General features: G+C 40.7%; 1 protein-coding gene across 1 annotated transcript in view; it reads right to left on the bottom strand.

The window, feature by feature from the left end:
* The window catches only part of scaper (S-phase cyclin A-associated protein in the ER), a 46,133-nt gene that overhangs the window by 10,274 nt on the left and 13,223 nt on the right, over window positions 1-22,636 (bottom strand). Inside the window, exons 17-22 of the mRNA XM_079223468.1 lie at window positions 19,870-19,935; window positions 19,403-19,529; window positions 12,283-12,398; window positions 5,175-5,298; window positions 3,398-3,627; window positions 1,613-1,768 (exon numbers count right to left, since the gene is read on the bottom strand). Of these exons, the coding sequence (XP_079079594.1) occupies window positions 1,613-1,768; window positions 3,398-3,627; window positions 5,175-5,298; window positions 12,283-12,398; window positions 19,403-19,529; window positions 19,870-19,935 (819 nt within the window). The remainder of the gene's footprint in view (window positions 1-1,612; window positions 1,769-3,397; window positions 3,628-5,174; window positions 5,299-12,282; window positions 12,399-19,402; window positions 19,530-19,869; window positions 19,936-22,636) is intronic.

Genomic DNA, 22,636 nt, shown 5'->3' with positions numbered 1-22,636 from the left:
TGAAGCTCATGGCAGCTACTTCAAGCTGGCGGATTGTACAGAGCTGCCTGACAAGGTGCTGAGTGCTCCAACACATTTAATCAAGGCTCGCTTGAGAGGATTCAAGGTGATATGTTTGTTTGGTTCCAACAAGATGCCACCTTGTTGGTTAAGGGATCAGTAACATATCCTTTCATTGAACCTCAATTAACAACAAAGCCAGGAATAATGCTGCTTGGAAAGAGGAGGTACATTAAATTAAAAAAACTTCACAGGATGGAGAAAAGGTCTCAGTTATCATTTTTCGTAAAGAAAAGTTGTCATGCTAGGATCTCAAAAGATAGAGATTTAAGTGAATAATCTAATCATAGAAAATGAACAATTACAACATTTTAACAACATGAAATAAGTTGAAAAGTATTATCTAATCATATCAGTACCTGTAGGGTCAACTAGACCCCACACTCAACATTACTGCATTATTTTGACTATGCAATGATATAAAGAAAATGTGATATGAATGCATCAATGTTATACATTCTTTTCAGCAGCAACGCAGAAGACTATGGTGAAAACCCTCGGCTAGTACAGACAGACAATTTAAGACTACTGCAGCAGCACCAGCTATGATTTGCAGCCATGAAGAAAGGAGGGTGTGTGACCTCTGGATGGAACCTACAGCGCATGCTGATACTTGATGTTAGCCAACAGGCTCTGCGTGAAATATGCTGCTAGGCAAGAACACAGCCTCCTAATGCCATTATAATCCCCTGACACAGCAACTGGCATGGCCAAAATATTCTTCAAACCCATTGAGCATTCTTATATACACGGAGAAACTTGGCAGAGCAAAAGCTCGCTGGCTGCTGTATTGATCATAACACTGGTCTCATTAAACCTGCAAAGTCTGACACTATGTTTTCTCACAGATATTCAGTGACAAACTGCCGTAGCTATCTTCTACTTTGCTGGTGTGAAGCAGCTGGTCATTGTTGCTGCTCTACCTTGCCAGCTGCAAGGTAGAGCAGGAGTACACTGGGCGACACTTCAAACGCAATGAGGATATCATGGAGTAATGTCCTGCCAAGTGGTGGGGTTATTATGAAATAAAACCTAATTGGCTTGATTGATACCTAGATTCTGCAAGACAATTACAATGTATAAAGCTTGTATCAGTTAAAATTGTATTGTAATGCACAACATCAAAGCATATCTCCTTGCTACCGTGGTCAGCATTTATTTTCCTTTTAAGTGAGGAATTTGGATACTGATGTCCCTTGGTGTGACTGTGTGCGTCGCCTCTGTCAGCGGCGCCACTGAACCTCTCTGAGTGGAGGTCACTGTAGCACACGTGGGTGGGCTCCCCCCACGCTGCAGGCTAAGGTTTATGGTGAGTGACAGAGCACTGGGTCAAGTAGATGCCTATCTCTATCTGCAGTAACGACAGCTTAGCCAGCTAGCTGGCTGGAGGAAACGACCTGCTGGCTGATTGTAGAGGAACCACAGTCTTTGTTTGAGGAACCAGGAACCTTGTCTTTATGGATCCTTGTGACATTATAGAACTGACAGAAAAGTGATTGTGTGTTTGTCAGAGGAAGCTCAAGAGATCACATGTGTAAGAGAAATTGCTCACCGTCCAGTCACGACAAAACACAGCTTACACATGCTGTGCATCAGAGCTGAGGCTTGCTGGAGGAAAGCAGACATCTTAGGATGCTCGTCTACAGGCCCTTGGATCGACAAGAAGCACCCGTACAGCTTGTCAATCAAACCCATGTTTACTACATAGCTGAAAGAAACACACAAGATAAGAAAAAACATGCAGTAGTTAATATAATTTCCCCCAAATGTACTATGGAAGACTTCCTTTATAAAAAAAAGCTTATCTCACACAGGCAAACAAAGGCCTTTATTGTGCATACTTCCACAGCACTGCAACTGAAAACAGATACCTCACCTAAGCCCCCCACCCCTGCTATTACTGCGATATCTCCAATTTGTCTTTGCCAATGACAGGTCTCATGATCATGTTCCCTGTACTCTTTCAGCCACAAATCACTGCTAATAGTGTCATTAGAGGGTTGTTGTGGCCCCTGTGCCAGCCCAGCTCTGGGCCCTTGACAGTGTTCTAACCTGGGGCCATCTTCTCACAGCTCCGGTATTCTTGGACCTTTGGGCTTCGCTCCGGCACCATCAGCTTACACAAATCTACACAACACTACAGCTGCCAATCAAGGCTTTCTAGTAGCTGATGTGGTCACTGTGAAGCCATAGATCCTCAACTAATCACGTCTTGACTTTTTGCTTCTTTCGCATACCTTTTTTGTTTGAAGTGTCACTCATTGAGGTCCTCTCAAAACAGGTGATTATGACCGTTTTCAACCTCCACTGCAGGTCATTTGACACTTGAACCAAGCCCCATTGTTTTGACTTGATCCTCTTCCACAGCTTTACGTGGGTTGAAAGGATCTTTCCTCACACCGACTGATTTGTACAATGCCTGCTCTCTGTTTGACAACCTGCCTGGTGGTCGAACTTGCCACTCGTTGTCTCAACATTTATAACAATGATAAGGAACTAAAAGCACCAGGAGCCAAACTGAGAAACTGGTAAAAAGAGGAAAGGAAATGGCGATCTCCTCTCTACGTGATATATGGGTTTGCATAATGGGAGAGTGTTGCAAAAGCTAAAAATGTTTTGATCTTTTGTCCTCACTAGCATATACATTATACAAGGCAGTAGATGTAAATCTTGTGCTCGTACTTGGGATTACCAGTCTGACGACACCATTTTTCTCAGGCCCTCGCCTGTCTCCAGGGTTACGACTGGGTCAGTGGATGAGAGTGGTGGGCCTGTGCAGCTGCTCCGTCCAGATGAATCATGGCTTGTGGGAGGGGTGGTGGAAAGACTGCACTCTTCCACAAGGCTTCATCAGGCCGGGCCTGCCTTTCCTCACAGCCCACATTTCTCCAACACAGCCCCAACTCCTACAACCCAGACCCACATGGCCAGCTCCAACGCCAGGTTCAAGGAGGCCTTTCAAAGCTTTGGAAGTGCTCTTTGTTTATGCTACTTTGTGCCCTCCCCCTAAAACGGATTTTACTTGAAATGTGGTGCTGAATGTGTGGAAAAAGTACAAGCTGGAAGAATGCCAGAATACACCCTCATTCTCACACTACTCCCATTCTAACAAGACACCAGTTGGACCATTTCCAAGAGATCTGACATTTTGTCAGCCAATTCTTTACATAAGGCACGCTGCTGAGGATATCAGAGGTTGACCAACTCTCAACCCAGTGAAGAGAAGTGGAGGAGGGATGTACTAAAGAAGGTAAAAAGGTTGTGAAATGAGAAAAGAGGTGCCATATAGGAGGAGGAGAAACAGTGTCAGTGGTACAGAGCATAGGAAGGAAAATACCTGATTAAGTCTTGTGTGCGTGTGTTGAAGGACTCTGTGGCAGAGCTCTTGACCTTGGCATCTGGGGAGGAAATCCATGTGTTTTCGACTTGTCCAGACTCAGAGATATGCGGCCACAGGGACCCCAGGATGGTAGCAATGGTCTGCAGCAACCCTGTCGTCAAACCCTCAAAGACTTGTTTGTTCACACTGCGCCCAAAAATAGATTTGTCCTCATCTGGGACATACAGCTGCAAGAATGGAAGTAATAATAATAATGATATTAATAATAATAATAATCAAAACTGTGTTCTTTGAAAAAACATCATGCTCTAATGCAGAAATCTGACAGTATCCAAATGTCATTAGACACAATGTCAATATAATAACAATAAACAAAAGAGAGGTCCATTTAAAATTCAGCATGCACATTAATGACAATTCAACGCAGAGGCTAATGTTAAATAACCCATTTTTGATTTGCAAAAGTGATTTTCCCACATTGTTTGCACATTACAGTTTAGTGAGAATATTCACCAGCTTCAGGCCAAAAAGCAGCAGAAAACATGTGTGTTATTTGTAGTAGCTACAGTAAAGGCATACAGTAGCTGTTTAAGGCATTTTCTCAGCCACACAAACAACAACAAAAGCTGGGGTAAACAAGTAAAGATGTTCCAAGCACAAGCTGCATGGTGACAGATAAAGCCCATTTAAAAAGGCTGTAGAACAAAATGAAATAGGGTTGTCAGCCAAGCATTTCTCTTTTAATTCACATTAAACACACAAGCAGAGGACCCTGTTAAAATATAGTGCTACTGCATAACGTGGAAAACCTTGCATAGGTAAAACCTTCTCATTTGGTCTAATGGTTGGGGTGCACGCTGACAGCATAGGTAAATCCACCGACATTCTCCACAAATCTAATTAAAAGGGTACATGCTCATATGGCAGTGCAACCCCCACTGCTTTACGCTATTGCTTACACACACACGCATACCAGAACATAGACATACACATGAATACACACTCAGCCAAGCAATACAAATAAAAAACTAACAAAATGAAAGCTGTACGGAATTTGAAAACTTTATTGTCTCACTTGTAAATTAAATTACAATTTATCAAAACATGAATACGTTTTTAACCTAATTCTTAATCTGCATTGGACACATGGAGAACAGTTAGTTTGTCTCCTGCAGTGCTGTTGGATATGTCAGTCAGCAGAGCAGCTGCTGGGATATGTTTTATATAAACCGAACCAAACAGGCTAACCTCTCCCTGTGTGCCCTAAGGAAATATGACTTCTTTGGATTGGAACTCACTCACTGGAGAAGGAAGCCCCAGAAGAGTTCATGCATGTACCACAACCCTGTGCCTTGTCCTGTCTGTGTTGTGAGTGTAGGCGGCCCCAGCGAGCCGCCACCGTTAGATGTTGGAGTGGGCTGATGTTTACAGTCCTTCTTACAGAGTGCTGAAGGATATGGGCTGACATGTCGCCGCAATGCAGCCTGCGCTCTCACATTCCCTCAGTCGGGAGGCATCTGTGGAGAGGCTGGGCAAATGCTTTGTTACTCGCTGGCTTGTGTCTTGCTCTGTCTTTCATTAACACTGTGGCAAGAACCGACACGAGCAAAAAGGCAGAGTTTTCTCAGCGGTCAAAGCACTGTATATCAACAAATTAATGTAAAGAAAACAAGGAAGGTTTAATAAAAAGGCTAAATAAGTGTGTGGCTTCGCTAGAAATACTTGATCACGCCCTGAATAATGTCTCGTAATGTGCTGGGACGCGTACACTTACTGTTAGCTGATGCAGCAGCAGGTCCATGAGGAGAGCTATCTTGTTGCTAAACAGCACATAGGAGCAGCTGGCGGGGCAGCAGGAACATGCCAGGTAGTAGGTATTTATAGCAGCACAGAGGGATCTAACACAGAAAGATGACAAATGGTTATTGATCACAAGTAAAACTAAAACAAAAACACACCTCAAGGCAGGCTGCTACTCCCCTTGCAATCCGTTAAAGAAACACTATTACTGGGATGTAAATGTCTAGCCCTGGGCACTGACAAGACTATCTGCAGTCATCAGGAAACCAAACACACTCTTCTGTATTTGTGGTTCTTTAAGGGTGCAGTTTGTCTTCACAAGTCAAAAGCATATCTCACTGACAGCGCGAGTAAGGAAGGCGATTTGAGGAATAAAACACTCATATCAGCTACTTATGTGGACACTCCCCTCACTACAGCCACCTTCAGAGGAGCTGAGCGCAATATCAGTCCCATCTTGGTTGAGATAGCTCAGCATTTCCGCCGGAGAGATAACGCTACTCCTCTCAGCAGCTCCTCAGTGCTGAAGCAGTCAGCATGCCTCTGCTCTAAAACAAACCCCAGAGAAGATTAATGCCTCAGATAACTGGTCATCGTTCTGCTGTGACTACTACTCCCCCTCGCTCCCGTTTCATCAGTTAATATTTTCTGACAACTGTATATTTTAGCCATTGGCAGAATGGCGTGTCCTATCTGCTTGCTGGAGGAAAGGAATCTGCCTCTCCAGTGCCTAAAGTAGGCTGTGTTTATTTCAACTGGTAAACATTTTGATATCTACTGAAACCTTCACATCTGCTGCACGTTTTCGGTCAAACCACGCTGGCATAGGAAAGGAATATAGATTAGGCCAAGGCAGACCCAAGTCTGTCGATAACTTCCTCTATTCCTTGCTCGGCATGTGCCAGTGTTCAGTCGTTTTGCTGCATCATTATTGACATAGCGGAGTACAGCTGTCAGACGTGGAATATGGTGTTAATGTGAGAAGCACTATATTTTAGTGATCGGATAGTGTCCAAATCTGACATCAAAGCTTACTTCCGTCAACCTGAAACCAATAACAGAGCAGAGCCCTCTTGCAAATTGTTAATGTCCTATATGGCAGCTATATTGACAGTAATTTTATTAAAGCATAAAGACAGCGGAAAAAGTTAAACCATAATGTTTAAGTGCACTGATTGAGCAGTTTGTGTGAAGCAAGAGGTGAAGTAACATGAGATCCCAACCGAACTGTACTGTTTCCAGCCATGCTGCATCAGGACTCTCGTTTTCCAGTGAACATGGGACAAAGATCAGCTTCTATGCAAATACCAAAATGACAACTCAACTACTTTTTCCTCAAATACCGTTTTATAATTTAATGTTTTCAAACAGCTTATGAAATTCAAGCTGTGGTAACTGACATGTACATTTTTCAAAAGGACAAGAGCTACTTTAGGTACTTTAAGTCACTATCCTGGTATTTAAGGTCATGTGCCTGTTAAGTAAAGTAGAGCACAATAGCGGGGATATCATATGACCTATCAGAGATAAAAATGACTAGGCACGACTGACTTGATTACTGTCAAAGAGCTGTTTTCTACACAGCCAGATAGAGTTCATCTTGCTCAATGGTAGTAGTCAGGTTACACCTGTGACAACTGAGATTTGATGCTCTCTTCCTTATAAATGTTTTTTTAACGTAAAGTATACCCGGGAGCTGTAGTGTCACCATTTCTTTTATAACAGCTTCAATCCTTCTTGGAATGCTGCCATGCAAGACGCTATAATGGGATATTCAACAGCGGTTATCTACTTTGAACTCTGAACTTCTCATAAAGATTTAGAGAAGTTTTAGATCAGCTGAATAAAAAAATGCAAACATTTCTCCTAACAAAACATATTGTGTGTTACATTTGATACAGGCAGTTTCCACATGGCACCTTTGCCATAAACATGACTTTGTAATTAAATTATGGGAAATGTGTGTACATCAAATTTTATTTTTTATTTTTTATGTTAAGGCACTTTTAACTGTCTATCTACAACACATTTTGAACGAAGTTTTCAAATGCAGTTTGTTCATGTTCTGCAGATGATGTAATGCTTCCTGAGAGTGATCCCCTTGTCACATACTACTTTAGAGTATAAACAGGGAACTCTAAAAGCTGAGCTTTGAAGAATAAGGTTAGATTTTAGTACAAAAAAATACAAATAGGAAAGTAGTATTGCACACTAGTGATATTCGGGCTTTGAGAGTTTTAACTCAAGGCATGGTTGTATTTTCCTTATAAACCGACAAGTGTATTCTAATTAAACCACTTGACTTCTGTCAAGACAGATCGGGCCCTCTGGCTTTACAATCGACTCCCTCAACTGCTCATGTAATGAGCATAAAATTGCTTTGTAACACAACTAATTAGGCTCGTCTTTGGTCGTCCCTGAACAAATGAGGAGGCTGTCAAAGGCATGTTTGAGTTATGCCCTTACACCGGCTTGTACAATGAGCCATCACAATGATCTGTCTTTGGTTTCCTCCCACCTAATTGAGCTTGATGAGCACGACACCTGATAGTCCGCCTCCCTGGGATTCTCACTATCTCAATACCCGTCATGACAGCTCCAGTCAAAGATTTTGTAGAACAATTTGGTAAAGTGCCACACCACCCTGTCTCATGTTGCACAAAAACTGTGTAGAGTCTGATGTGTGCCAGTCTATCTGAGCAGACAAAATTCCTCCACCTCCACCACTAAGGGTTTTCATTACTCTGAGAGATTGTGCTTCACAGTTTCCCAAAATGACCACAACCACTATACATTCAGTGCACGATCACTCTTATTATATCAATTCTGCATTGAAGTTGGACTTGAGAATGGAAGTGAGATGCGAATAATGAACAATGTAATCAGCCTATCTACATCAGCCAGCTTAACCTCACACAGCCAAGGAATACCAATTTACCTGCAAGGCTATTCAGATCCATAGAGAAATGAGGCCAAGAGTTAGAGGGATGGAGCACATCTGATCCTCTCACCCCTCTGGGGACACTGCCTGGGTGGCCATCAGGCCCATGCATGATAAGGTGGAGGCTTGGGTGTGGGGGGGATTGGGTGCGCAACTGACTCTGAATTTCAACCTTCATTTTCAAATATCACTTAATTCATTTTGGTAAAGGCTGATAGACACAGCTCGGGGGGGGGGAAAAGGCAAAGAATAAACTATTCCTGACGATCAGTATTTGTCCACAACAGGACTCAAAAAGCATCCAGATTTCACTGCATTGTTAATTGTAAAACCCATGATTAAGGTTTTCCTTACAAAGACATATGGTTATGGATTTAGTCCATCCTTCAACATAAAGCCCTTTATTATAGAAAATGGCCAACTCTCAATTCAGTTGACAACAAGCATGTAAAAGGGTCTTTATGCTATTTGTCACTGCCTTCACTTATCAAGCCTGAGATCAGTGCTCCTCAACCTGAGTCTCACATTTCTCGCCCTCTCTGTGTGTTTCCTATGTGCGCAGTCAAGCCTGACTGGAGCGACGTTGCAGAAATCTGACCAACTTCCAGATCGGGTTGAGTCCCTTCTTCTTAAACAGGGTAAATTTGTGTTCAGGGGAAGAAAAAGAATCCTAAGCCAAAATAAAAGGTGAGGAGGCAAATCCATTTCCTTGTGCTGTCAAACAATCCCTTCATTCACTTCTATCTAAATGACATTTAATTTGATTCTGCTGTTGACTCTCTGATACCCTGAGTGCTTCCAAGACATCTACTCTTGCTGTCGTTCCACACTGGCCAGCTATGAAGGGGAGAAATCTGATGAGCAGTCACACAGCATCACGGACAGGAGCAAAAGTGTGTGCAGAAACACACACTCACAAATGGTGGAAAACATCCTGAAATAAAACCACAGGTAGCAGGTCTGATTTCACAGGATACACCAGGTCATGTGAGACAGTGGTGGAAATACAAATTGGGTTAACACTCAATGTCCAAAGACCCCTAAAATCCTTCACAGGAGATTACCTTCACAGCTCTTCTTTTTAAAGGAATAGAATGTGTCAATGTACATTATGACCAAAATATTACTTTTTAATAAATTTTTTAGCTCTACATATTTTTATAGACGTTTGTTTTGTTCTGTTTGTTGTTTAAAAGCATAAGTTGTGTACAGGCAGATGGGGTCTAGTGCTGAGACCATTTACAAACAATACAGAGGTCTTCTCTTCAGTGACCCCTATTGGAAGACACAAGGGAAAGCCAACTAAAGATACTACACATCTTTGACAATGAGTTTGGGTTTAACTAGCTAATATAACTAATATGCAGTTCATAACGGAAAGACAAAAATGATTCTTCCATCCAAATTAACTACTGAAATGCAAACAAGATGTGGTCCCTTTATTTATTTTATCGTCTAGGATAAAACAGCTTTAACTTCATAAAAGTGATTATATACACTGTATATCTCTGGTACATATGATGGGTATACTTCACACAGTACAACACTAAATATAGTTAGATCTCAAATTATTAATCAAATTATTGTTTTCAGTTATTAAGGAGACTTAAATATAAAATACCTGTTTAAATGATTAGTCGATTAAAGAAAAAGAAAAAAATCAGTTTATAATGGGAATATTTACAAATTAATTTGTCTTATTAAGAGACATATAAATATGTTTAACAATGGCAACGAGTGTTTTCAGCATATTAAAAAGGCCATGGATATGAATCCTCAAGAAAATTAATTAACATAATGAAAAGCTAATTAACTAATAAAATAAAATACTTTTATTTGCATGCAAACATTTTGGATGTCATTGTGCGTGATATCATCTCTACAGCTGAAGCCAATGAAAGTGGCAGCATAAACCCTGATCTAGACATTCCAGTGACCACAGGGTTACACCAGGACATTAGTGGAGCCTCGCAGAGGAATTAGCTCATTAATGTAATGGTAACAATATGGAATCAGCCTCCCCGGGGAGAGATATGGCAGGAGCATCTCCGCAGCTGCCTTTTTTTGTAAATCACTCAGCTTATCTAGTAGGAGGAGGTGATCAATACGGAGGCATCGCTGTAAACAGATAATGTAGCGCACTCTGGGGCGAGCGTCTACATAGCAGCCCATTAGGCCACACAGCCATCCAGATGATTGATAGTGATAAGTAGACAGTCGGGCAGCGTCCTTGTGTTGCATCTCGTCACCCACTCTCAACTACACTGACCTGACTGAGGTGCATCCCAAGGTTAAAGTGTGGCCTCTCTTGCACTTTACAAGGTTTACAAAAATGAAAAATAAAGAATTGTTTGGATTCATGAAATTAAAAGAGCTTTTTTTTATTTACACACAGTTGTAGCCTATAGCTGTAATGTAATACCTAAATAAATTCACGATGGCAAAAGCTACACTAAATAAATCTACACTACAGAACATCTTGCATAGAATATATGTGGTCAGCATGAACGTCTCCATAGTGCTGGATTGATGTGTTCATCAAGGGCTTATCTCCGGTTTAGTTCTCGGCTCTCAGCTGGCAAACTCTCAAGGGTCCAGCAGTATTAGCAGTGCAGGGTGAACTGACAGGCAAGCTGGTGAACTGAGGTATTAAGCTTGATTCTAAACAAGCTACTGAAATAACCTATTAGGCCTTGAATATACCGTAGTGTGACTACTGCTAATCTCATGCTTGTGTAAAACTCCTCTGCAGAGAAACCCGTTTAGCCATGTGGGAAAGGTTTAGTTCAAGACCATTCTTTTAGAATGATCTATAACTCACTCCCCAGCTTGAATGGGCTGGTGTGCAGAGGGTAGAAACACAAGGGCCTAATCTTCATCTCCTGTTCCTTCACCACAGCGTGTCAAGAAGATGTCTTAGAAACCGAGGAGATATTGTGTGCACTTAAGTCATGCACAGATGTGCAAACAAACACGAAGAAGACAGTCTTTCCATTCAAGATAATAACATTTCTTTAAATTCAGAAGTCTGCTTGAAATTCCCTCAGATTACAATGATTGAGGAAGAGAGAGTAGAAAAAAAAAAATCAATATACATGTGATGCCCTTTAAAAGCCTTATAAATATAAGAAGCATTTGTCCATTAGCAGAGATTCAGAGACCAGTAAATGCTAATGAATGGGAGTGCAAGGCCATTCGAGTCCATTACAGAGTCCCACTACTGAGTACGGCAGCCTCTCTGAGGTTATCTACTGGCAGGCCATGCAAACACCAGACCCACAACTCAAAAATACTCTGCACTCTAAATGATAGATGGGACACGTGTGCTTTTTGTGTTTCGAGAGAAAAGAATGAGCACAAATTGATTACGGAAATGGAAATGCTCTCAATTTCTAGAAGGGCACCGCTGTTACTCATTAATACATTTTGAGGATATTTATTGAGATGAAACGGTTATAAACAATGATAAAGTTGGTTAGTTGAGATTAGCTCACTCACTTTGGGCATTTGCAAAAAAAACAAGAGAGGAAATAAAGAAGTCTGTTGTCAGTAGGGTCAGAGAAAGGATACATTCAAAGAGAAGTCACTGGGAAGAAAGACAGCTGTTTGAGGCCTTGTGAATAAATAGCTCAAAATAGACACTAGACTAGATTAAGCAGTATGTAGTCTACCTGTCCGTTACCTTTTGTAAACACAATCAGAAATGCAAAAAAAAAAAAATCTGCCAATACTATCTCTATTCCTTCAAAACTGCCTGAAATGTATTCTAATCCACCTTTAAGGGTCGGGATGCAGGTGCAGTCCATTATAGATCGTTCATAGACACAGACTCACAGGGAATATCACTCCACACTAGTTCCCATTCTGACAATGAACCTTAATTTAGATCACATCCACTCATGGCTGACTGATCTAAACAACAACTGGTCAGAGTTTCAGAAATCAAACTGTTCCCATTATAAGCTAAAGAGACAGCTCACCCTGCTGGCTTGAATCAGAAACTTGATTACAAGTCATGATAATAAACTTAAGGCAGAGCAAGAATTATTTTTGTTTTATCACCATTTACTTTTAAACAAGTGTTTCCTTTACGTCAATTCAAATATATTTATATCTATTTCAATTTGGTAACAGTACTCACTTGAGAGGAATACGAGGAACTGCAGTGGGTGTGGAAGCCGCAGTGACGACCTGCAGAATTTGTTCCAGAGCCGACAGGCCGCCGCCTACTTGGAAGGCCACTTGGTCGGCATTGTTCTGTTGAGGTAAGAACAGAGAAAGAGAGAGCGATGGTGAAGCAGCGGTACAGTCAGGGGACAACAGGCCACAGGCTGGACAGGGGATTACATGGCTCTCACCAGAGAGGGAACCGCTCTTTCTCCAACAGGGGCGAGGGATTGAAATCTGAAACAAAGTGATCCCAAAAGTATTCCTGTTTAATCTCAAAAGTGAACAACCCGGCTCCGCCCTACAACAGTCAAGTTTCAGTGGAAGGCAAACGCTCTGCAGGCTCCAGTTAGCACCGTGGTGGTCTCAACGGATGACCACGGACTAAGTGAAACAGAGAAAATGTCCTCTAACACTTCTAGTAACTCAAAAAGTTGTCTTACAACATTCAGTGTTTTTGACTAAATGGCCCAATCTCAGAGTGGTGTTTTGGCTCTATAAAGGCCCTTTTCAAATGATCATTTTCTCTGTGTCTTATTCATTTTACATTAAAAGAAGAAGTACAAGCCAATATATTTTAGGAGGGCACTTGGAAATAAATATTCCTGTAAACATCACGGTAAAAATATATATCTGTAATCATTCAAATGTGGCCCATTTGAACTGAAATGTAAAAAAGATAATGTGAAGATGTTAATGTAATTTGACTTCCTGATCACTCAGAGACGGTATCTAAAGTCGCCCTGTAACTCAAGTTAAACTACAAGGAACACATTTATTGTTGCACAATCAAACTGATTATTTCAACATCATGCTATTATGTGGACATACAGGTTTTTTATGTCCACATAATAACTTTTGTAGAAGTTTAGTATTTCCTTTATTACGGTCTAATAAGTAAGCCCGACTTCTTCTTTTTTTATTAATAGTCTACACCCCTTTAAGCTTTATTAGGTAAACAACCCTGCCACAAATTCTTCCTTTCTCTAATCAATGAGGACTTTTTGGTAAACTAAACCGGCAAAAGTTTTCACATAATGTCTTATAAACAAAATCCGCAGTTGTGTCATGAACGAGGACATTGGTTAAAATTACTATATTACATGCTATATATGTTTGTAATCATTACATTTATTTTTGTGTTAAGTTAAGCCCATTGGTTCATTTCATTTTTAAGTTACATTCTTTTTTTCTCACTTTACTTAACAAAGAAAATTACAAACGAACCTAGTAGCGGAAAAGGCCAGTCAAGTGCATGAGATTTATGAACACATGTAAATAGTTAGGTCCTGTGCTCCTGTGATGATAGAGTAATTGGCAGTAGGTCAGATGCTGTTGCTACAGTGTCTTATAAATCAACAAGTACAAAGCCAGGAGCGAGCGCTGACTTTCAGGCATGCTTGTTCCTGGGTCGACAGGGAGGAAAGGAGTTGGAGGGGAGCTGCTGATGGAAGGCCTTCTTCACACAACGGCAGAGGGCCGTGTTACACTGCAGGTCACTCCTACACCTAATGAGGTTACAGGCTCCTCAGTGATGTGACAGCACAAAAATCCAGCCACTTCACATCGCTTTTGTTCTGCACATGGGAAGTTGCCAACAAGTCTGAACACATTGAGAGAGAAGTTCTTTACCAAATTACAGATAAGCTCTTCATCTGTCATTCATGCCCGCTGCTGAGGCAACTGCTCCCCGATCACACACACACACGCACACACACACACACACACACACACACACACACTTTACCTTTAACATAATGAGAAAAGACTCAAATCTGTGTTTGTGGAAAGACTTCATTATGACTGTCTTTCTGTACTTTGCCAGCAGTTTCCATGCCTAATCAATTGGGTCTCAGTCACTGAGCTTGGTTTAACCCCTCTCTTAACCCTCCCATCAACACACCTACCTAAAAGCTTCTAGGCGAAATGAGAAAAGGTAGCTCTTTCATAGCAGCTTATCAAATGGTATTAAAGGGGGTAACTGGGACCTGCCCAGTCCTGGCTGGGTTTCTTGGCTAGTCGGTGTCTTTTCTGCTCTGCTGACAGATTTATCTGTTGTGATGACGGAACAATACAAGTGAAGAGGATTAGGTTCAAACTAACAGACATACTATCTTTAGGTGGTCTCTGCATGCAATGGTCCACAGAAAAACAAAGCAGACACCAGAGTCTGACTGTGAGGACACACCTCTCACCAAACATAATGTTTAAAGTAAAGGTTTGTTTTGCAACACATGTCTGAGCTCTGCAAATGTTGATCTTTGTGCTGGGCAAAGCAAATGGGAAACAGCATCCAGTGATGACATGTCCTTCCTAAAAACCTAACCAAAGACAGCAACCGGATTCAGGTTTGTATACAAACTTTATGAAACAATGTTTTCACCCAGTGTTCTCAAACGGATACGCTGACACTTTGGAAAATACACTTGTTTGCAATTGAAGTTCGATAAAGTAGTAGAGTAGATATCTGTTACCTCCCTATGCATTGAGGCTAAGAACAAAACTAGAGAGACCACTGGAAGCGTATGTGGCTAACACACTAGGCTAAGATGGTGAACTTGTTAATCATTATACTTAATCCAAGTCAGCATGGAAGCATTTCCATTGTGCACATGTTAGTATGCTGACATTAGCATTTAGCTTAAAGGCCCTATGTGCATATTTACATGCTCACAGAGCTTCTGGTGTCGCTGTAGACCCTTAGTCTTGTTTCACTTTTAGAAGGTCAAAACAACACATTGTATATGTCAAGTTGTCAAGTCAATTTCACAGTACTACTTAGTCTTGGAAAACAACCGCGTAATGTCTTCTGTGGTCAATGACATATTAAATTGCTTTTTAAATGTTGGCTCACCATTGACCCTTGTTCTAACTATTTGTGCGAAGCTAGGCTAAACAATGTCACAGAACTTCAGTATCTGAAAACACACAGATGCAATTCATATTGTGACTGTGGGTAAGACAGCTAAAAATCATATTTCACAAAATGAAGGAGTGTCTCTTTAAGTTCCAATCTATCAGTGCCAGGTCACACCCCAACAGAAGCTACAACAAAACACAGTAACAGGATGAGCAACTGTTTTACATCAAACAGAAGAAAAAAGAGAAACCACTAAGGGCTGAGCATTAAGACCCAAGCGAGGAGGATGGCTCCTGAATAATACAACAGAGGGAATCTTATCCAATTATTGTCCAGGGTGACCATTGTTACCCCAGCTGATGGGAGGCCAGAAGCAGCTGGTAATTCCTGCAACAGTGTCTGCAGACCAGCAGACCAGCCAGATTGCACTTTGTAGGCTCCTCCCATCAGACAATTTAATTAAGGTAGAGAGGAGGGCACAACCTCAGTCCTGCCCCAACAGATGGACAACAACTGGCGCAGTTCATTAAGAACTGCGTTCAACTTTAATCTGTACCTTCAAATCAGGAGTTCACTCCTTCACAACTAAAATCCAACAATGACAGAGACAAGTATGATCACCCTCACCTTACACAAGTTTCATCATTATTCTGCTTCATAAAATATTTTAAGCGTGGTAAACAAAGCTCTGTAGGCCGAGTCCACTGTAAACCACAACAAGGCTGCGGGAGTAAACATCTTAAGGCGAAGTATAAACTTGTGTGTTTACAATACATGATGGCATATGATTCAGTAGACTATGAATTCTGGGCGAACATGGCAAAGGATAATTCTACAAACTGTGTTTATTCAATAAAATGAGCCAGGATTAATCGAAGGCCAGAGTGGCGCAAAACCAAACTTTCCACAGAAACCACAGACAGCCTCTCGTTGCAACAAATACACCAAGAAGCGCAGAACCATTTCACTCCCTATTGGTCTTGTGGTGAGGAAACAAACATGAGACTGTTTGGGGGGAAAATGACAGTCTACAGTGAGAAAATACAATTACATTAGAGCTGGCATTTTTAGATGATTTCCCATTCATGATCAAGCAATTTTCTTTCAATGAATCATCATATTATTAAACAACCACAAGGCAACCTCCATTATAATTATAACCATGTCTGATAATATTAGAGCTGAAATGAATACTTTTGGCGGTCACCGAGGAGTTCCTTGAGTTGATACCCATGACAGACACCACTACAGCGAATTACATTTTTAGCGCTCTCGTTGAAGTGCTGGACCGGGTCGGAGTGGACTGGACCCGTAATCCCGTAATCTGCAGAGGAGAGCCCAGGCAGATAAACAGTGGGCTGATGTCTGAATTTTTGGTCTTTGTTTCTAGTTTATTGTACAAAGACCGTAAAATAGGGTTTAGCATCCAAAAACCTTCACCAATGATTTAAACATAGATAAATATTGTCGTTATGTATGCGTTATTATGCTATGATTTTACTGGTCTGGCCCACTCAAGATCAACATGGGCAGCATGTGGCCCCTTCACTAAAATGAGTTTGACACCCCTGTAATCTTACTGATGAAAACCTTTTTAAAACCTAAGCAAAAATAAATAAATCTACAAGCTCTAATTTACAAATGTTTGCTAGTTTGGTTTGATGAATGACTTGAAAGTTGAAAAAACAAAGTATTTTTTATAATATTTTGTACAGCTGACATGATTAGTCAAACTAAATATTCATCCATTAATATGAATGAATGAATATATACTTTATTAATCCCCAAGGGGAAATTTCATGTAAATATATAATAATAATAATATGCTTACACGTTTATAATAATATCAGGATTGATGCTTTTGAAAAGCTTTGTTAATGGTCAATGACGAACAATATATATGTTATTATCATTGACAGATAGCAACAGTCATAACTACATTTTCTTTAAAACCAAGAAGTAATGAACGACACAATAACACTTTAAATCAAGTGTGACAGAAGAATATTTTGCTTCTAAAATGCATGTTGCTCACTTTTGTCGTCTGTGACAAAGTTCTGACACTGCTGCTCTGGGCTGTATCTGTCAGTCTGCTGGAGGCCCAAGCAAGAAACCTTATTATCCCGCCACGCTGCCCTTCACCTTCCCCCATGTCCCAAGATACAACTCCCTCCAGTCCCCCTGGTTAGCCCAACCAGGCTCTGACAACTGTAAAAGGAAAATGTTAGGTCTTTGGTTCTCAGAGCACCATGCTCTTGACAGTTCAAACCTACATGTTGTTTGTGTCGCTCTGTTCTAGACGGGCTTGAACTAAAACCAGTGGGAAACACTGCTATAAAAGTACTCAGTAATAAGGCAAGAAAAGAGCAGCACATTGGGAAAATGTATATTCTCAATCACTGTGAGTAAAGAAAAAAAAAAAGAAAAAAATCAGGTTCAACATAAAATAAACCATTAGAGGCCTCAGAGGGAGAAACACACTGGGGTCAGAGACTAGACGTAGCCTAGAAAGCAGGGGAGGACTGAGGAGGGGTGGGACCCAAACAGCAGTGCAGGAGGGGGAGTGTCGGGTGTTGTCGAAGGAATTAGTAGAGAAAGTGGAGACTGAATCAGATATGGGGGAGAAAAACAAATCTCTAGGTGAGTCAATGACATGAGAGATGCTTGTTAGGTCAAATAATCTAAAGGGTCCTGACTCGATATGACTCAGGGGCCAGACAGCCATGCTGACGGAGACTCTATTTATTTGACTTTGTCCAGGGATTATAGAGGGAAGTGCTCCCTAGGCTGCCTCCTTGACCAATCACTTTGTTCCTCACAGCTTTGGGTGGATATTTCTCTAAGAAGCTGGCGAAGCAGAACTTGACAAAACTTGCTTTTGTGCCGAAATAAAAGACAAAGCAAAGGCACCCGGACAGAGTTGCCTCATTCACAGCGACACCACTGTTGAATAGAGCACATCTACTGTGGCCCACTGACCTCCGACCTCCCGCTGGGAGTATGTGAAGCTGAGGGGAGGAGCCCTCATATAGTGACAGCTTGTGAGCTACTCACATCACACTGGTCTCCTCCTCTCTCTTTACAGGACGCTGTGCCACCCACCTCCGCCACTTCTTTCTTTGCCTCTGGGGAAATTCGGTAATAGCCTCTCCAGCCGGCCCCCTCGTCTCTGATGGGACACCATAATCTCTCTATCCTCACGCCCAGAGGCACGCACAGTGGGATGTTATGATGGCTCGAACCACAACTTGGCAGGAAATTTATGCCTCATTACAGGAAGTGGGCTGTATATTCTCCTCATCATAAACACGGTGGCAGGTGTTTTAATTCCTCCTCTCAGTCTAAAATTGATGCGAGTTTTACTGTAAAAAAACAACAACCCCGTCATGCAACAAAACCTCTGTGACAGATGTTTCAAATCAACTATAGTTATACATGTCTGCCATATATGCTCTCTCATATATATATATTATTGTCTTATTTTACAATTTAGTTCATTTAAACCGAATTTGACTTTTTTTAGATTTGGCTTTTCTCTTACACTTCACACAGCTGTGTGTATATGTATGTATGTATGTATGTATGTATGTATGTATGTATGTATGTATGTATATATATATATATATATATATATATATATATATATATATATATATATGCCTTTGTTCAATAAAATCTTGTGAATCCATGGCATTTCATCTGGAAATCCAATTTACTATTGTCTAAACCAGTGACATCTGTGTCGTCCGAGCCACATAGAAATGAGACAATGCTTGCTCTCGTGCTAGGAAGCTTCTCTATTGGTACCATGTGCACAATGAAAACAGTTAATCTGGTCTTCATTAGCCAATAACCAAAGGCAAGTTGGTTTGGAGTAAGTGATACTCTACATTGGGAGGGTGAGACACAGCGCGACACAGACGAACACAGCTCATCACTAAGGAAACATGCCAAAGGGCTGTCATGACCTGTGCACTGCTGCAGACTGTTTAGTCAATAGACAAGCAGCAAAGCAGACGGCACAAAATGCATCAGAGAGAATGTGAACTGATAACAAACCTTTAAAATAGACATCTACGGTAAATAAAAGTAACGGTTTAGGTGCATAAACAGTTTAATCATTCATATACAACCAATATCATCAAATAATAATCACCTCTCTAATAAAAGATATAAATAACTAATTCACACTGTCTACTGTATCTGTATCCATGTGATTCATGTGTTGCTCTACCTGTTTCTCTAAGATGCGAGAGATCTCTCCCAGAGTTCGGTCCAGACCAGACACTTTGTTGTTGGCGTTCTGGCCGCTGTCTTGACCCTGCAGCTGCTTCAACAGGTCCTTCACCAAGCGCTGCAACCTGAACATACAAGAGCCAAGAGACGTGAGAATCCGCTCACTAACACCAGATCTTTATTCATGTTTCCATGTTACTTCAGCCACCTTCTATTCATCACAGAGGAGCTAAAACCCTGAGTTTATGATTAGTTAATCAACAGAAAAATAAACTCTACATACACATATACATACATACATATATATATATTTTTTTTCCTTTGTCTGGACTAAATGATAAAACGGAAATCATAAAATATCTTTTCATTGCCGCTCTACACCAAAGCTTTATGATCATTAGAGTAAATTATAAAAACCTATAAAACGTTCTTTTTTTTTTTTTAAAGGAAAAGGAAAACACTCACTTGGCCTTGTATGGAGAGTCAGGGACCTGTGTCTTTGCTTCCATTGACCTCTCATATTCCTTCGCCCTGCAGAGAGAGAAGTAAGAACAAGTATTTGAATACCAGGAAAAGTGTTCTGCCTGTCAGTAAAAAACACAACGGATGAAAGTGTGAAGAGAGAGAGAGGAAAAAGTTCAAACCGAGTCTGTATATTTGGCCTGTCAGCCGCTCACCAAGTAACTTGTCTTAAAATAATCAGACACCGGCTCTGTAGGGACGAGTGTTTTGCTGCCATCGATATTATGAAGACCTAATTCTACCTTTAAAATACGCCTTCATTGAAATTATTTTTAACAAGTGAGGCTCAAGTTCTTCACTTCACTCATTGTCAAATAAACAGTTAAAGGGGGTTACAACCAGTGTTTTGAATGTGTGACCTCGTAAAAGGTCATGGTCATTAGGGGACTGGTATCTATGGGGCATTAATCCAGCAGCCAGACTCTGAGAAGATGTCTGAGAAACACAAACCGTGTGCTTATGTGTGGAACATTAGGTGGGGGATTCTATCTGTCAGTCAGATATTCCCAGACATGATAAGTAACTATTGATCAGTTAGATTGTGCGCCTTCCGGTTAGCCATCTCTACAGTGATAGGATCAAAAACTTCCTGGAAGACGACAGGTGAATTTGTCCCGGCAGGCCGTACGTAGACCAACCAGAGCCTCATCCTCTATTCACAATCTCTTGTATTCAAGGACAGTTATCTAAAAACAACTGATAACTCACTTCACAGCTAGACCAGGACATTGAGGGCATATATTCTAGCATTCCGAAAACTATTAGTGTCATTACTAGTTTGTTGTTCCATGGTTTTGATTGTTTACTATCTGTATATAGATGTATCTGTTAAAAAACTGTTGCTAAGACTAACAATAAAAAGGCAACCTTGTATAATACTATACTATTCTTTACATTCAAATATCAAGGTAAAAATCTCAACATGCAATCAACAAGAGCAGCCATATTACTGCATTAGTAATCAATATCAATAGAGCACGTTGTGACCACGGATAACAATATACATTCATTCTAGATATAGTTATTTTCCGTGGCTGGTGAGTCGAATAAATGGGTAGCACAGACGTGCTTAACCTATATTTGCCCTGTTTGTCATTCATGATATAAAAATATTATATCAGACAGGTTTATACCGTAACAGGTTAAACAGGTATCAATTGCAGAGTAATTCATTACTGTCAGAAGCAGCCCATGTTGGGCCTTTGGCAATAAATATCAGTGATCAGCAAGAAGAGAAAGCACAACTCTATAATCAATTTAAACAGTTAATCACAAAACAGATCTCAACCCCTTTTTCTTTTTTACAGAGACACATTTCTCTCCAATGCTGCAAAAAACACATTATTCAAACTGCGATGGTAATGTACACGACTCAGGACACGGACGCACACACACACACACCAAAACCCATCCTGACACTAAGTGACAAACTACTTATGTGGAATTTGAATAGCATTTTTTAATTTTTTTTGAAAAACACTTATTTTTATTATCAAAAGGTTAGCCAAACCACAAAAACAAAGACTTGGGTTAAAAAGTGTGTTTGCTGCTTTATGACAGAGTAAGGCTGCAATGTTGGCCTGGTGAGAACCACTCACGTTTTACGGACACCATACGGTGTTCCAATAAAACGGTTCATTTCCACCCAGTGGTGAAGCGGCTCACCTTTATGTTTACTGGGGCTCTGTTATTTATGACCTCTGAAAGCCTGCTGCCTTTGAGTGCTAGTCTCAGCAGGGCCGCTGCTGGAGTGACGGTGAACAGAGACAGATCATGTTGTCACTTTCTCAGTACCGCTGAGCCTCACAAAGCCAAAAACAGCAGCACTGAGAATAAAGCACTGTAGCAGCTACAATGTTTCAGCCTGTAGCCGTCTCTTTTGAATAAATACTTTCTCCTGAAAAGCCTAATAACAATGAATTCTCTTTTTAGAAATCTCACTCAGGGTCAAATCCACAGGTCAATCATGATACGAGACTGGAGGCTCTATTAGGATCAACTAGTCTGCCTACAATTAGGAGGATTTTGACATTTTCTCCAAACAAAATAAAAAAAACACTGCAGGTGAATAGAAATAAACTTTTTGAAGATGATACACACAATGGTTGTTATGGGTCATGTCCAAAAAAAACATCTTAATTTTTTTATAATAATCCCAATAAAGATAATGAAGAGCAGACTCCTTACAATACGTCAGTTAGTATTATCATCTCAAACTGAGTCTTGAAGAATAAATACTGTAGCATAGCCCTACATTTTTGCAAGTGTTTAGCCAGCAGTTGAGGAAGATGTTTTCTTTCTCTGTCTCTTTAATGGAGACAAGTATCTATTAAAATAATGTTGTTGTTGTTGTTGTTGTTGATGTCAGTGTACATATTGGATGCAATGGAAAAGGTTACTTATACTTTAAGATCCTAAATGATATAATAGTTGATAACTGTTTAATTGGATTACTTATGTCCAACCGCTAAAAACACATTATCAACACTCCCTCCATTATATCGTAAATGGTAAATGGACTGCACATTTCAACCTGAGTGGGACACAGCTGCTTTACAATGCCTCTCATTCACCCCTACACACACGCACGCAATCGGGGCAATTTGGGAATTTGGGGTTTAGTGCCTTGCTCAGGGACATTTAGATATGTAGGATGGAAGGAGCCAGGGATTGAACCACCAACGACATAATTCATGGTGACCCACTCTAC

Source organism: Taurulus bubalis (assembly GCF_910589615.1).
Source record: "Taurulus bubalis genome assembly, chromosome: 9".
NCBI lineage: Eukaryota > Metazoa > Chordata > Actinopteri > Perciformes > Cottidae > Taurulus > Taurulus bubalis.
This window is presented reverse-complemented; position numbering and strand designations above follow the sequence as displayed.